The sequence below is a fragment of the Rhodamnia argentea genome, chromosome 4 (assembly GCF_020921035.1).
Source record: "Rhodamnia argentea isolate NSW1041297 chromosome 4, ASM2092103v1, whole genome shotgun sequence".
Taxonomy (NCBI): domain Eukaryota; kingdom Viridiplantae; phylum Streptophyta; class Magnoliopsida; order Myrtales; family Myrtaceae; genus Rhodamnia; species Rhodamnia argentea.
In genome coordinates, this window is record NC_063153.1 from 16,217,706 (window position 1) to 16,231,461 (window position 13,756).

Consider the following 13,756-nt stretch of genomic DNA (forward strand, 5'->3'; position numbering starts at 1 on the left):
TCATTATGTTCTTTTAAGCTGACATAAATCATGTGTCAGGGATCCCGAAGGCCTGTAGACTCTAAGAATCGAAGTTACATAGCTGCTGAAGTTGACAAACGGCGAGTGGTCGTCACTCCCGTTTTACGATTGGTGTTCTCCCTAACATCACTGGTAGAAACATCTGATATTTTTGAGGTTAGTGAATTTCTTTTCTTCCTAATGGTTCCATTCTTTAAATGTCTACTTCGCCAAAGAGTGTAGTTACGGTTATTCAGCTATCAATGAATTGACAGGTTTTGCATTAGAAAGAGAATTTCCTCTTTACCCCCTCTTCCACAGAGCAAATTCTTTGGAGAATATGTACCAACCTTTTAAGGTTATTAACTCTCATTGTATATCATCCATGTCTTAATTTGAGTGACTTAACAACTTTTATCTGATTAAGTTTCCAACTTGTTTAGGTCACTAACTCTTACTGAGTGACTTACCAACTTTTGTTTGATTTTTTTCCAAATTACCAAAATTTATATTTACAGTATCAGGTTTTATTTGAATAATTTTCCAAAGGTTTATTCACATATGTAACCCATTTGTTTAAATTTACTTCCTATAATTAATAATGTTAGTTTGAGCGGGTTCCTATCCAAGTCAATTAAATTACCAACTAGCCTACTTTTTATTTTTATTTTTGGGTCGAACAAACTAGCCTACTTTACCAGTGCTTATTTGAATAGCCCACTGATATAGAATTGAATGTTTTCAAATTACCAATTTTTATAAAAAATTCATCATGTCACTTTCATCAAGTGGAAAACAAGACGATGTAAAACTTAAACATCACTTTTGATATTGGACGTACAACTGGAATGTCATGCTTGTACTTTCCACGCTACAGCGGACTACATCATCATTTGCGATGATTCTGGACCTTGATTGTCAGTTGTCTACTGCACTTACAGACTCAAATGACCAAAATAAATATGACTCTAGTGACTACTTTAGCTCCTTTTGTTCTGTGGAAAATCAACAATTTGGAAAAATATTTTCCTAGCTTTAATCATTGTTGTCTCTTACAAAAATGAGTCAATGAAAGATGTTCTCATTATTAACAACAGTTCATGCCTATACATTTTGTTGATACGGAGAATATTTTTGGTGACCTCTTTTACTAAGAGAGATAATGATCAAAATTAGAAAGGTCTCTTTGAAATCGTTGATTTTTCGTGAAACAATGGTGCCTAAAAAATGTTTAGCACTTCAATTGTGATTTTCCTCAGTGACTAGCCCTATATCGCAGTGAAACCAATAATCGAGACTGCAAGTTAAATGCTACAGTTTCCTGTTTAGTTGATGATGCTTTCTGAGTTGTATGTAAATTGATGAAGAGAATTCATTCTTCCTGAATACCTGCATAGCTTTGTGAAGCTTGGCGTGATGCCACAATGCTCCTGTTGAATTTGTCTCGGTCAATCACATTCTTTTTGTTTGTCAACATATTACTTTTGTTTATCTGTAACAGGTGAAGAATAAAATTGTCCGTGAGATTATAGATTTTGTTCAAGGACATCAACTACTTTTTGGCCAAGTTCTTCGGCAAGATATTTCTGCTGGTGATGAACTGACAATTGAGCAGATGCATCTTGTAGTTGGCATCCTAAGTAAGGTAATGACCTTTTTAATGTATTGTGCGGCTGATAGCTTAATTCATTTTGTCTTAGCTTCATTGGATCATGTATGGATTTTAGCTAGTTCTCATTAGCTGTTGCATCGACCAGCCTACAATTGTCTTAAGAAATGTTCTCTTTTTTAATATAGGTTTGGCCCTATGAAGAGATTGATGAGTGCGGTTTTGTCCAAGCACTTTTTGCCATGATGCGTGCTCTCTTTTCTCTTGAATCTGGCGGCCCTAGTTTTGCTCAAGAAGTAAGTGCTCTTGAGTTGATCTTATTGTACTTCTGCATGTGATGAAATATCTTATTAATATGACTTAGTTGTTTATTCTTTTTGGCATGGACAGAGTCAAAAGAAGTCAGAGCTGAGCACATTTCGGCTATGCTTTAGCCTGATGTCTTATCTATATTTTCTTGTCGCTAAAAAGATGCTACGACTGCAGGTATATATGTGGAGATCTTTATCACTGATGATGTGTTTGTAGATTCTGTCAGGGAGATATAACTTTTATTGACCAGAATGTCTCTTTGCAGGTTTCTGATGGTGGTGATTACCATACTGCTGCTGCGTCACTACAACCTACCTTGACATTACTTGCATCTCTTCTTAATTCTGTGACAAGTGCACTTGAGAGAGCAGCTGAGGAGAAGTCCTTGCTTTTGATTAAGGTGTACTTAGGCAAAAGACATCACTAATATAGCTCTCTCTCTCTCTCTCTCTCTCTCTCTCTCTCTCCCTCTCCCTCTCTCCGTCTCTGTCTCTCCCTCTCTTCCTCTCTCTCTCAAGCGTTTGTTGCATTCTTATAAGTGGTCATGTTACAGTTACACTGTATGACATTGCTGTTGAAACATTTGTTGCTGCCTGTTATGGTGGTGGTTGGTCCGTGCTGGTTGTTTTCTTTGTTCTTATTAGCTGTATGTGTTGCAAGTGCAGATTCAAAACATAAATGAACTATCAAGACAGGAGGTGGATGAAATCATCGACGTGTGTCTTCAAAGAGATACACTTTCTGCATATGACAACCTGCAGAAAAGGTATCCACCATGTAAATGAAAGTGTTTACAATCTAGAGCTTTGCAGCAAGGATTTTCCTTAATCCAAAGGATCTTGTCATGTAGTGTTTCGATATTTTGGAAACTATGACAAGGGTGAATAACTGTTATACGTTTGAGACAAATTATGCTTATTACATATTTTGAAGGATTGAATAAGCAAACCAATGCAAGGAATTGAAGTATGGAAGTACAATCTACATACTAAATTTTAAGAACCAAATCGATTTTAATAATTCTAGGAAGGGATGAATGATCTTCATGTAGATGTGCTATGAGGCCTTCCCCGAAATCTATCATGTAGCCAGAGTTGTTCCAATGTCGCTGTCCTGCGCCCTTATTGTTGTCCTTACATCACATATAGTGACAAGGAATGGGTTGACTTGAGAGCATTTTTAAAATTATCAGAAATATCTTTAATAGAAAATGATAAGAGGATAAATGGAAGGTCATTTTTAGCCATGATAGAAGGGCATCCATCATTCTTGGAATGGAATGATGATTCCCTCTACTGCGTTAATGTTTACCTGAGCAACATCTGTGTTTGTGATTCATGTGACTGCCGTCTCCCATAATTTGTTCTTTCCTTATAGCCATTGTTAATCTGTGGTATAAGAATTTGCAGTTGTCTAGTGTGGCTTGTGTATCAGATATTCTGATGAATTTGATGATATTTTTTGCTCTCTTCAGGAGGTATATTGCTATGGTAGAAATGTGCCGTATTGCTGGCAATAAAGACCAGCTAATCACTTTGTTGCTTCCACTGGCGGAGCAGGTTCTTAATGTCCTCCTCATCCATTTTCAAGAGAGGTACAGATATTGTCCTCCAAACCAAACCCCCCCGCTCCTATCCCCCCCCTCTCCCTCCCTCTCTCTCTCTCTCATCACGTTGCATATGAACATCCCACTTTCTTGGCAGTTCACTTTCATCTGACACAAAGGGGACTAGTAGAGCAATTACGTATAGTTCCGAGTCTAATTCGGCACAGGATGTATCTTCATTGTGCGAAGAATTGATTCCAATCTTGGAGCGGCTTGAGTTGCTAAATGAGGTATTGCACATTATTTCTTCATCCTATTTTTCGAAGCCTGCATATTGGCAGGTCTAAGTGTGTTGCTGCTATGAGATCATCTTTTTGACGGGTCTGTTTCTTTTTATAGGAGAAATTAGGTAGCAATCTTAAGGTGTTCCACAGACTAGTGAGTTCCCTCAAGGAAATAGCGATTGAAAAGTTATCATTGTGAAGTTGCTCGAAGAGACCCAATGGTTGCTGAGCTCCGTGGTCATGGCAATGATCTTTGTAAATATGCAAATGTAATGTAATTACTTCTAACGGGTCATAATTAGCTTATGTTAGTTGAAATGACACGACTGCAGACATTATAAAATGGCAGCAATCTTTTTGGCTCGGCCAATTCTGTATCACATCAAAAGTCTTGAGTGGTTGGCGCCACAATTTTCACTGATAAAGCAATTCTTGTTGTAACCTGAGTACAATCTTCGACGTGAATGAATGATGATATATCCTTTCTGGATCTTTACAATCTTTCGGAGGGGAAATCCATATGATACAGTGTTGTTACAGTCTGTTCGCAATACCCTTTCTTGATCTCAGTTTGAATCCAACCCTTTCTCTTCAGTGCTAATTTCACCTTCCTCTTTCGCTCCCTCTCATCTTATTTGTGCAGAAACAGATTAGTGCTTGATGTATCATAATCTGACTCTATACAAGACCATTGAATTCATCACTTTAATATGTATCTATTACTCTTTGTTTACTAGGGTTTAAGAAAGAGTTGAATCAGAAACCGAAACTGATAAAATGAAGAAACTACATCCAACATTTACGCGGCGTTTTGATAATTATATAAATCAATAATAGGTAATTTTTTCTTTATATAAAAAACATAAACGAAACTGATAAAATGAAGAAACTACATCCAACATTTACGTATGTGCCCCAGTTGACGCCGGTGACAATATAAAACGGAGGATGTCTCCTGAGTACTTGAAAGATCGTTCTGTTTCCTCCAAACAATGATTCTTCTCCTCCCTAGTCCAGCCCTAGGTGACACCAAAAGACAATGTCTTAGTCACAGCAGGAAGAAAAACAGCTTGAGAACCAAAGATAAAATAGAGAAAGAAAAAAAAAAAAAAACAATCAAAAGGGAGAGGCAAGTGATGCACCAGAGTAACTTTATTGATTTTGTCCCTCAGATTCTGCAAAATCTGCTTGAGCTCTCCATCCCACTTGTAGCACTCCAAGTCCTTCTTGTTGAGTAACTTCTCAGCAACCTGATGCATCAGAGTGAGAGAGGGAAATTCTTTACAGCCTTGCGCATGTATCTACTTCTAGTTGTTTCTGAATGGTTAATCCAATCACAATAAGAGTGAGCAAAAAGAATTGACAGGATTGGGATCAGCCTGAACGGGATTGAACTGACCGGTTTGATCCGCTTCTCGGTTTCTATAATTGGGAATTGGTCCCGCCAGTCTGGTTCCTAGTTCTTGGGTGAGATCGGACCGGACCGAGAACCGATCGCCCCTAAATCACAGTTCGTTGAGACTGATGCAACTTTTGAATAGTTTGAACAAGAAAGAAAAAAAAGGTAATTTAACAGGAGAAAAAGAAAAAGAAAACAAAAGGAAAGTAAAAGAATCATCTATTCAATAAGTGGGTTAATCTTCACCTTTTAGTTTATTGGACTCGGTTGTAGCTTAGACGCGGACAATATTTGCCCATTTTGATTACGGCTCGCCCACGCTACGCTCACACTATTACATAATGCACCTTGGCATTTTGTTGTCGGACGGGACTTATCTACTAGCGTAACGGTTTAAGGGCGAGCAATGTCGGATTGGAAGACATATACGACGCTTAACGAAAATGGATATACTAAGTACTTAGGTACATACTGTGGCCAAAGAAATTACTGGTACGTTACTTCGTATCGGAATTTGTGCAGACTTGATTTGATCAAGAAAACATAAATAGACAAGAGTAGAAAGGATTGTGCTTGGGTTACCGTTTTGCCTATCATTCGACCGCCAGCGGTGTGGGCAAAGTAAAAATTGTAGAAGTGGCAGATAAAGGCAGGCAAGTCTTTTGCTGACAGTTGTTGAAGATAAAATGCATAGTTCACACCTGGACCAGATGGCCCTGGGATTCCATAGCCTTGGCTTTTAAACCACTCAAGGTCTCTCCCCAATTGCTCCGATCTTTCCAGGCCAGTGTTCCTCAGTTCAGCATCTGAAATCAAACGAAGAGAATAGGGATAAATGCTTAGGGAGTCTAAAAACATGTCACGAAAGTGCAATTGAGTCCTTAGAGTTTACTCAAATTTAAATTAAGTATTAAAATTTATTATAAAAGTGTAATCAAGTCTTAAAATATTGCACTTTTTGAGATTTTTAAACTCAATTGCCCCTTTATGACAAGTTTAAGGACTCGATTGTACCTTTGAAAAGTTTTAGAACTCGATTGTATTTTCGTGATAAGTTTTATGATTTCCAACGTACTTATCCTAAAACTAAAAGTAAGATTTGTTTGTGTTCATCAAAGATGCATGCTGTTTCAGCCTTCACGGAGTGAAGTACCATAGGACATAATCTAATCTAGATTTAAATTATGAAGCAAAGTATCGAATTTATGAATCGTGAGTCGAAAATTGAATTGACCAGTAAAATTCAATAAAACATCTCAAATTAGTTTCAATTTTTTTTTTTTTTGGTAAGGCAAATTAGTTTATTTTTTCCTCTATTTTTCTCATAATTACTTAAATCCCTTCTTTTTCCTGATCAATTCATCCCAACTGAATGTAAGAGATAGAAGAAGAAATTTAGACTAAAAAACATGTAAATCAGAGACGATAACCCCCGCCAGCCCATGTGGGTCGATCCAGCTTCCATTCGACACATTTGTCAAGAACTCGACAGGATGAAAATCTCGTAAACTCGACAAAATTCTATAGAAAAAGAGTGAAAGAAAAAAAAAGGAGGAGATCTCACCAATCAACATGCCCACACAAATCGGGCAAAATTATCCAAGAAGTCCTAAACTCATTATACTGCGGTTAATTCAGTCTTTAACCTTTCAATTTTGCCAATATAGTTTTAAATATTTTGACGATTTGCCAATTTAATCATAAACATTTTGATGATTTGTCAATGTTGTCCTTTTGTCCAATTACCCAAATAATAAGTTCATGACTTAATTGCAAAATTTTATAAGATTGAGAACTGAATTGGCACAATTGAAAGTTTATGATTGAATTGGCAAATCGCAAAAATGTTTAGAATTAAAATGAAATAATTGATAAATTTATAATTACATTGGTCATCGTACAATGGATTTAGGACTTTCTGTGCAATCATCTCCACACAAATCTCTTAGACACCAGAAAAGGGGGGAGGGGTTGTCAATCAAGAATCAGAAAGATGAACTCACAGTAAGGGAAATCAGACTTGTCAACAATGCACTCAAGTGCATCATACACCAACTTGCTCTCCACAAGAAACCTCAGATACCCAACAATGGTTGGATCCCACTTGGAGACTGACCTATCCTGTGGCCCCTTCACTTCCTTCTTCTCTCCCTCTCTTGCCTGCTCTCTGGTATGCAATCTCATGGACACCATCCTCATCTCATCCACAAATCCCTTGGCCTGTAATGTCATCGTTTTAGATGGAAATAAAAAATGGCTTTGTGATGATGTTGGGTCTTGATGAATTATGATCTGAAGAAGCTGCTGATGTCTGAAAATATAGTAGGCAAAATATTGAGCAATCTAGAGCTGAGGATGTTGCCAAAACATTATCCAGGATTAAGAAATGAAATTTGGTCATGGCTTGAGATTTTCCACAGATGGGTTTGGCCTTGCCTTCACGGCCAAGAGATAAGCAAAAGAAAAACTTATTTGTTCAGAAAGAATAATCCATCTATATGAAATAAATAAGAGTGAGATGAACTATTTTGCTTATGAGGATGTGGACAGCTTGCTTCATTAGGGTACTTAAACTGCAATCTAACCCATTAATTTATGAAATGAATTTCCTCAGGGATGCTTCCATTGTTCAAGGGTCAGTGTCAGCTAACAATATCAGAATATGGAGGATTTCCAAAAGACCATTCAATCACAGATGGCGTCCAGGTGAATCTACTCTTGCCAGATTAGAAGTCTTGCTGCATTTGCTTCTTGGACAGAGAGACTAAACGTGAACTCGCGCTCTCCATGAGTAAATTATAAAGATAAAGAAATTACATCAACAGTGAGATGTTTTGTCGCCAAATCTTATCATGTCTTTTGTTGTGCTCGCACCGTCACTGATGTGGAACTTCGGTGAATTATTACTTCCAATTAGGAGATGAACCCACAAACCTCGAGACTCCTAAATCGGGCATCAGGCATCGTCTCCTAACCTTATTTTTTCACTATGCCGTTTGTTTGCCTTGGCGTGCTTCAGGAAGGTGTGTTAATGGTGGTCATTGACCCTTGAGAATGCATTTGAAAGAAATCCGAAAGTAGCAGAAGTCATGTAGCCTGCAAATTGTGTTTGGTTTATAATCTGAAAGTAGTAAAGATCGTATAACAATCGGACTATATTGTTATCAGGGCGTTTGTTATGGTACGGACTGCAAATAATTACCACAAAATGGACTGCCCGAAGAGATTTTTTTTTTTTTTTTTGGGTCAGAATCCCGACACATTTAAGCGATGAGCTTGATCAATCTCCAGTATTGAGATCGATTCGTTATGAAGCTAGAGAGTAATGTCTTAGGGCTAAGGCACAGGGACGCCAACCGGCTTATCTACAAATCCTGCATGTTCTCGTGCGATGCTGTCATGGTGTTCCTCTTTCGATGTCAATCAACGAACAATGAATTTTTCGGAGCGTCTATTCGGAGGAGGAAAGAGAAGGAACTTGAGCTTGAGATCACTTTTGAAGACCTGGTATATAAAGATGAAGACTTTCGTCGCGCAGAGAAGTAAAAGCTTGAGATGTACACAACCAAGGAGAACTTAGATGATGATGCACTGAAATATAATACCAGGGAGATGCTCGTCACTCAGATTAAATAAACTTAAAACTTCAGAAAAGCTCAAGACAGGTTTTTTATGCTTGTATGATCTATCCATCTTGCAAAGAACAAGTTGACCTTAGCATTATCCTCTGCACAAAGCAATATTTGAAGGAGGGTATTCAAATTTCAACGACAAATAAGCTGCATAAGAAGAAAACTGCATGATATCCTCCTTTTCAGTAAGATAGAAGGTACAACAGTCTCAAGGATTCGTATGCACAAACCTACTCGTATCTAAGAACTTTTTCATATTTTTCAGCATCCTCTTACACAACTGTCAGAGTATAAATCACGCATCTATGATGCATGGAAGCAAAAAAAGGGCAAAAATTAAGTGTAACATAATTCGTTTGCTAAACAAATGTTACTGGCAGCTTGCTCAAGAACGGGGATTTAATGTCATGTATCGTCGAATCCCTGAATCTGCAGGGGTGGTAAAGAGAAAACACTCACAGTTGAGCTTTTACTGCGGATTTCCTTCAGAACCCTTAATGCTGACACAGTGCTCTTCATGTACAAGCTCTCCATTGGCTTGATCTCCGGGAGCTCCTTGTGCACCTTAAACAAATTGCCATTCCCATTTGAGGTGGAAGCTGTCCGATCATACAGTTCATTTGCATCAGAGACCACAGATGAATCTGGGGTTTCATTATTAGGGAAGAGGTGGTCGAGCATGCTTTCGCACTCTTTCACGAGTTTGTAAAGCAGATCAGTGGTGAAGAATGGCTGTTGCAAGACCTTTTGGATGAAGGGCAAGCGAATGAGAGCTCCTGTCCTCTTGTCGTACTTCTTCAGGATCTTCACCAGTCCTGTTTAAAACCGCATGAGTTATTGATCTCACACTAAATCACGTGACACAACACAATTCCTGGCAATGTTCCAATTACTTATAATTGCTCGACAGAAACACTTCTGTGTTACACCATATAGAATCTCTGAGGAACCAGCAGATCACGTTGCCTTACTGGCCTTCTTCTTAACGTCACAAAAGACAAATGAAAATCTGTTATGCGATTCCTCTATACTGACCACAACTTGGTGAATTAGCAAATTTGTCCAATTCATAGAGCTAAACTTTGTCCTCAAGCATCAGATGGAAAGCAGTATCTCATGATGAGCAGCCATCTACCAACAAGGCTACAATGAAATCCAAGTTTGCCTGGAGTTAGCATAAAAGATCGATTGCTATCTGAGAAATAGTCTTCTAAAGTAATCAGGGAAAAAAGCCGCCCGAAAAATTTGTGGGTGAAATTTTAGCAGAATCCTGCACAAGATAACAACTGGACATGTTGAACCATCGGTAACATCTATTTTGTCTCTTGATTCCTTCAAAAATGGTGAATGACTTAATCGATATGTAAGAAATATATAGGAAAATGATTACAGCTTGATTTCTTTTGTGAGTGGGGTAAACATAATGCAGACACTAGTCTACCTTGACAAGAATGCCATGAAAAATTATCGATTCAAAAGGGCCCAGGTCAGAGAGAAAATAGTACCTGTATAGTTGAGGGCACTATAATTCTCTAACAAAACCATCTCCCCGTGGAAGTCTACAATTTCCTTCCTAATTTTTATCATCTCTGCGCTAATATACTCTGATTTAGCGACCCTATCTTGTAATTCCTGCATCAGATAATATAAAGCACAAGAGTGAATTATCCTCTCGCAGTATGCTTCAGCAAATCTCTTTGCATACCTCTCCCTTTAATTTCACTATCTAAAACATGGATCAGTTTTGCCTCTCACTTCCATCTTTTATGAGGAGATAAATCATAACAATTACATCGAAGATCATACCCTGACACATCTTAATTCCTACATTAAAACTGAATTGACAGCATAAAACCGTTAGTTGCTGCTCACCAATTAAGGGTGGCTCTGCAACTACTGTTGAATTTCCTCTTCGAAGTGACACCTTTCCTAGCAACTTTTAGCCAGAAGGAGTAGAATTCAGAAAAAACGTGTGTTAATCATATTCCATACACTCTAGAATATTCTTGGTATTTCGACATTCCTTTACAAAAATCAAAAGCTGGGAGAGACTAACTTCTATTTCTGGTTTACTTGGCTCTACTAGCCATTGAGATTTTCATTGCCTTTTGATGTCAAATTTCGAAATCAACTGACAGTTTTTGCTGCCCTTCCAAGTTCTAACAGCGTTTGTCGCATCATTAGCATGTTTAGGTTAAATTACTTAGTAAACTTACGGTCACACAATCAAAGCATAGGAACAGGTTGGGACTATACCTAACAAATGTTCAAGTCTGTCCCCTTTATGTGATCCAAGATGGTCGCACTGTTTTCCCACATTTATCGTCCTCTCGTCACTTCCGTCCTCTACTGTGAGTTTCAGTAGTTCAAATATAAATTGATTGAAGTTGGACAATAATTCTACATGTACCCTCGTTGCTTTCAAATGTCATTACTGAATTTAGCCAATAACTTCTTGTTGACTCTAGGCAGCTTAATACTAGAACACTCTAACCCCACCAAAAATACCAAAAATATGTTTTTTCTCCATTGTAGACAAAAATATCACCCCGTTTACTCTCCGCTGTTTATAGAACAGGGAAAAATAGAAACCCAATATTCTTTAAATCCAGTGAAAGAACATACGAAAGTGTGTCAAATACGTCTACGCCAATCCCTAATAATCTCTCCGCCACGACTTCTGTGGAACTATCAGACCAAGCGGCAACAAGGCAATCTTTTTTATAACCTAGCTACCTAGAGGGGAACTCGCACAACCTACTGCCATGGCTCCCCACTTATTCCTATGGCAAGACTCGAACCCACAACCATCGGTTCCCGACCAGAAAGCAAGGAACCACCCTTACCGGGCAGCAAACACATTTGACAAGCGCATAACTAGTCGTTTTCTTTCGTCAGTGTTTAGAGCAGTTAAAAAATCGCACCAGAACCTCGTATAGTCCACCACAAGCATATGATTAAATCACTAGAAAGAGAACAGTTACTGATCAAGATACGCTTGAAAAAAACCCACTTTTTCGAAAAGCTACCGATTTAGTAATGGAATTACATGCATTCTAGAGCAAAAAGTCATCGTGCCTTGCTATTCAATATGTCCCTAACATAGACATCACGTTACCATAAACCAAGTTCACCCTCTCTGTTCTATTGCCAAAACAAGAAACGAACAACAATGAAAATGACGCCGAAACGGCAAGAACAGAGCAGGAGAGAAATGGAAGTACCTTGAGTCTGATTATGTACTCCTCCTCCTTCTCGACGAAGAAGGCGTTGAACTTCTCGAGCTCGTCCTCCAGCAGCCGGACGAACTCGACCTCCTCCGCCAACATGGGCTCCAAGCAGCAACACCCTGAGTCGGCGTAGGCGTCGGCCCTCCTGGGTCGTTTACTGAGTCTCTCCCCGGGCCTCGGGTGGATGGACTTGAGCCGCCGCTTGAGCTCCTTGTAGGACAGGAACTTGTCCCGCCAGTCGGGCAACGTCACCTCGATCTGGTTGCTGAGGCTCTTGCCGAACTTCATGGCCCCCGTTCCCAAGAGAAAACGCAGCAAGCCAAGGGAGTGGAAGGGAGGAGGAAGGCGAGAGCGAGGCGCAGGGGAGAATTTAAGGAAGGAGTGAATGAATATTCGGTTGGGGGAAGAAATGCGGCGAATATCCTTCACTTCCTTCTTCTTTTGTCTTCTTTTTGGTCAGACGGATATCCTCGGTTCGGTGACATTTTATTCCCGCCCTCAACAACAGAATATTATTCAGTTCTCCAAAGTCATATTTCGACCTCGTACTTACTTAGTATATGAATTTTATGTTCGGACAATACCACAAAAAACCTAAATTATACTCACCGTGACACATCAATACCCCAAACTTTATTTTTTTCGTATCTTTGAAACGTTCAAACTTACACTAGTATAACAAAAGTACCATAAACTTTGCTTACTGTGACGTCGATGCCTCAATTTTTTTCTTTTCTTATTGTAAGAACCCGAAATTTGTACTGATAAGACAAAAATTTGAGGTATTAGTGTCGCGATGGGCATCGTGTGAGGATTTTTAGTGACTTAGAACAAAAGGACCCGAGTTTACAACAAAACATGGTAAATTATACCATTCATAAAAGTTTTGGGTACTGATGTCGTAACGGGCATCGTGTATGAATTTTTGATATCACGGTGGACATGATATTGGAAAAGAAAAAAAAAATACAAGATATTGTTGTCGCAGAAGGGGTAGTTTATAGTTTTTTTTTTTGGGGTATTAACCCTCCTTACTTTACCAAAAAAAATAAAAAACCCTCCTTATACATTTTATATACATTGAGATTAATTTATGAAATTGGTATTTCAAGCAATTTTGACATGATCTTGCCATTTGCAATTTGCCCCCACTTTGTTGGTATACCGGTTTTGTAGACCGCGAGATTTGTGACTCGTACAATGGACAAAAACATGAATCATAGGGCCGATATTGAACATGTACAAAAATTTATGAACTAAAATGTCAATTTCATAAACCGGGCTCAAATGCAAAAACATTGCATTTCAGGACTGGGGATGCGTTTTTCCCTTTTATTAGAAATGTTTCAGTTTCCTTTTCTAGCTTCACCACTGGTTTCCGCTAGTGATTTACGTAAATATTAAATTGAAATGTAACGTTATTCCTGAATTTTTATTTAATCCAAAGCATGGAAAATCGATTGGTGATGGCTAAATAATACATGGGCGATCAAATGTGGATACACTCTTTTCCGCAATTGGTGTTGGGCCTTTATGGCCTTCGTTTTCTGTTTGCTGATGTAGGCCTTCGTAATCTTATATTTCTGCACATGCATGTGGGCTTTTTTATTCATTTCCCCTGTGTAATTGGAAGACGTATTTCCGTAGAAATAATTCGCTAAATTGTATCCTATTTCATATTGTTAGGACTAATATGGAAATAATAACGAAATTAAAATTGAGAAGAAGAAACGAACAAAATTTT

At 38.4% G+C, this 13,756-nt stretch overlaps 3 protein-coding genes across 5 annotated transcripts in view; 1 reads left to right on the forward strand and 2 right to left on the reverse strand.

Annotated features, from left to right (window-relative positions):
* Nucleotides 1–4,288, forward strand: part of LOC115757101 (nuclear pore complex protein NUP205) — a 33,474-nt gene extending 29,186 nt beyond the window's left edge. For both annotated transcript variants that reach the window (XM_030697196.2, XM_048278258.1), the window contains 9 exons: nt 40–177; nt 1,502–1,645; nt 1,798–1,905; nt 2,000–2,095; nt 2,187–2,321; nt 2,587–2,687; nt 3,396–3,515; nt 3,625–3,757; nt 3,867–4,288. In XM_030697196.2, coding sequence (XP_030553056.1) covers nt 40–177; nt 1,502–1,645; nt 1,798–1,905; nt 2,000–2,095; nt 2,187–2,321; nt 2,587–2,687; nt 3,396–3,515; nt 3,625–3,757; nt 3,867–3,950 — 1,059 coding nt within the window. In that variant the 3' untranslated portion in view covers nt 3,951–4,288. The remainder of the gene's footprint in view (nt 1–39; nt 178–1,501; nt 1,646–1,797; nt 1,906–1,999; nt 2,096–2,186; nt 2,322–2,586; nt 2,688–3,395; nt 3,516–3,624; nt 3,758–3,866) is intronic.
* A 333-nt stretch (nt 4,289–4,621) lies between these two features.
* Nucleotides 4,622–7,441, reverse strand: LOC115757103 (heme oxygenase 1, chloroplastic-like). Its single transcript, XM_030697199.2, has 4 exons — nt 7,154–7,441; nt 5,733–5,956; nt 4,894–5,001; nt 4,622–4,770 (listed from the first exon to the last, which is right to left on the reverse strand). The coding sequence occupies exons 1-4, from the start codon at nt 7,380–7,382 to the stop codon at nt 4,654–4,656; spliced, it is 678 nt and encodes a 225-aa protein (XP_030553059.1). The 5' UTR covers nt 7,383–7,441; the 3' UTR covers nt 4,622–4,653.
* Nucleotides 7,442–8,751: 1,310 nt separating this feature from the next.
* Nucleotides 8,752–12,404, reverse strand: LOC115757102 (SPX domain-containing protein 1-like). 2 transcript variants are annotated; one of them, XR_007198256.1, is made up of 4 exons: nt 12,007–12,404; nt 10,288–10,414; nt 9,013–9,597; nt 8,752–8,875 (listed from the first exon to the last, which is right to left on the reverse strand). XR_007198256.1 is itself a non-coding variant. In XM_030697197.2 (3 exons), exons 1-3 carry the CDS (start codon nt 12,298–12,300, stop codon nt 9,188–9,190), a joined length of 831 nt encoding a protein of 276 aa, XP_030553057.1. In that variant the 5' UTR covers nt 12,301–12,404; the 3' UTR covers nt 8,935–9,187. The 2 variants fall into 2 exon arrangements, 1 of the variants encoding a protein (XP_030553057.1); XM_030697197.2 differs by lacking the exon at nt 8,752–8,875 and having other exon boundaries at nt 8,935–9,597.
* Between the last annotated feature and the right edge of the window lie 1,352 nt (nt 12,405–13,756).

Excerpts from the sequence above, each read along its gene's own strand:
- LOC115757103 (XM_030697199.2), bottom strand. The coding sequence starts at position 7,382 with ATGACATTACAGGCCAAGGGATTTGTGGATGAGATGAGGATGGTGTCC. Across the intron at positions 5,002-5,732 it reads GTCGAATGATAGGCAAAACG|GTTGCTGAGAAGTTACTCAA; the intron begins GTAACCCAAGCA and ends CTGATGCATCAG. Across the intron at positions 4,771-4,893 it reads AAATCAATAAAGTTACTCTG|GGCTGGACTAGGGAGGAGAA; the intron begins GTGCATCACTTG and ends GGTGTCACCTAG.
- LOC115757102 (XM_030697197.2), bottom strand. The coding sequence starts at position 12,300 with ATGAAGTTCGGCAAGAGCCTCAGCAACCAGATCGAGGTGACGTTGCCC. Across the intron at positions 10,415-12,006 it reads AGTACATAATCAGACTCAAG|GAATTACAAGATAGGGTCGC; the intron begins GTACTTCCATTT and ends TATCTGATGCAG. Across the intron at positions 9,598-10,287 it reads TAGTGCCCTCAACTATACAG|GACTGGTGAAGATCCTGAAG; the intron begins GTACTATTTTCT and ends GGTTTTAAACAG.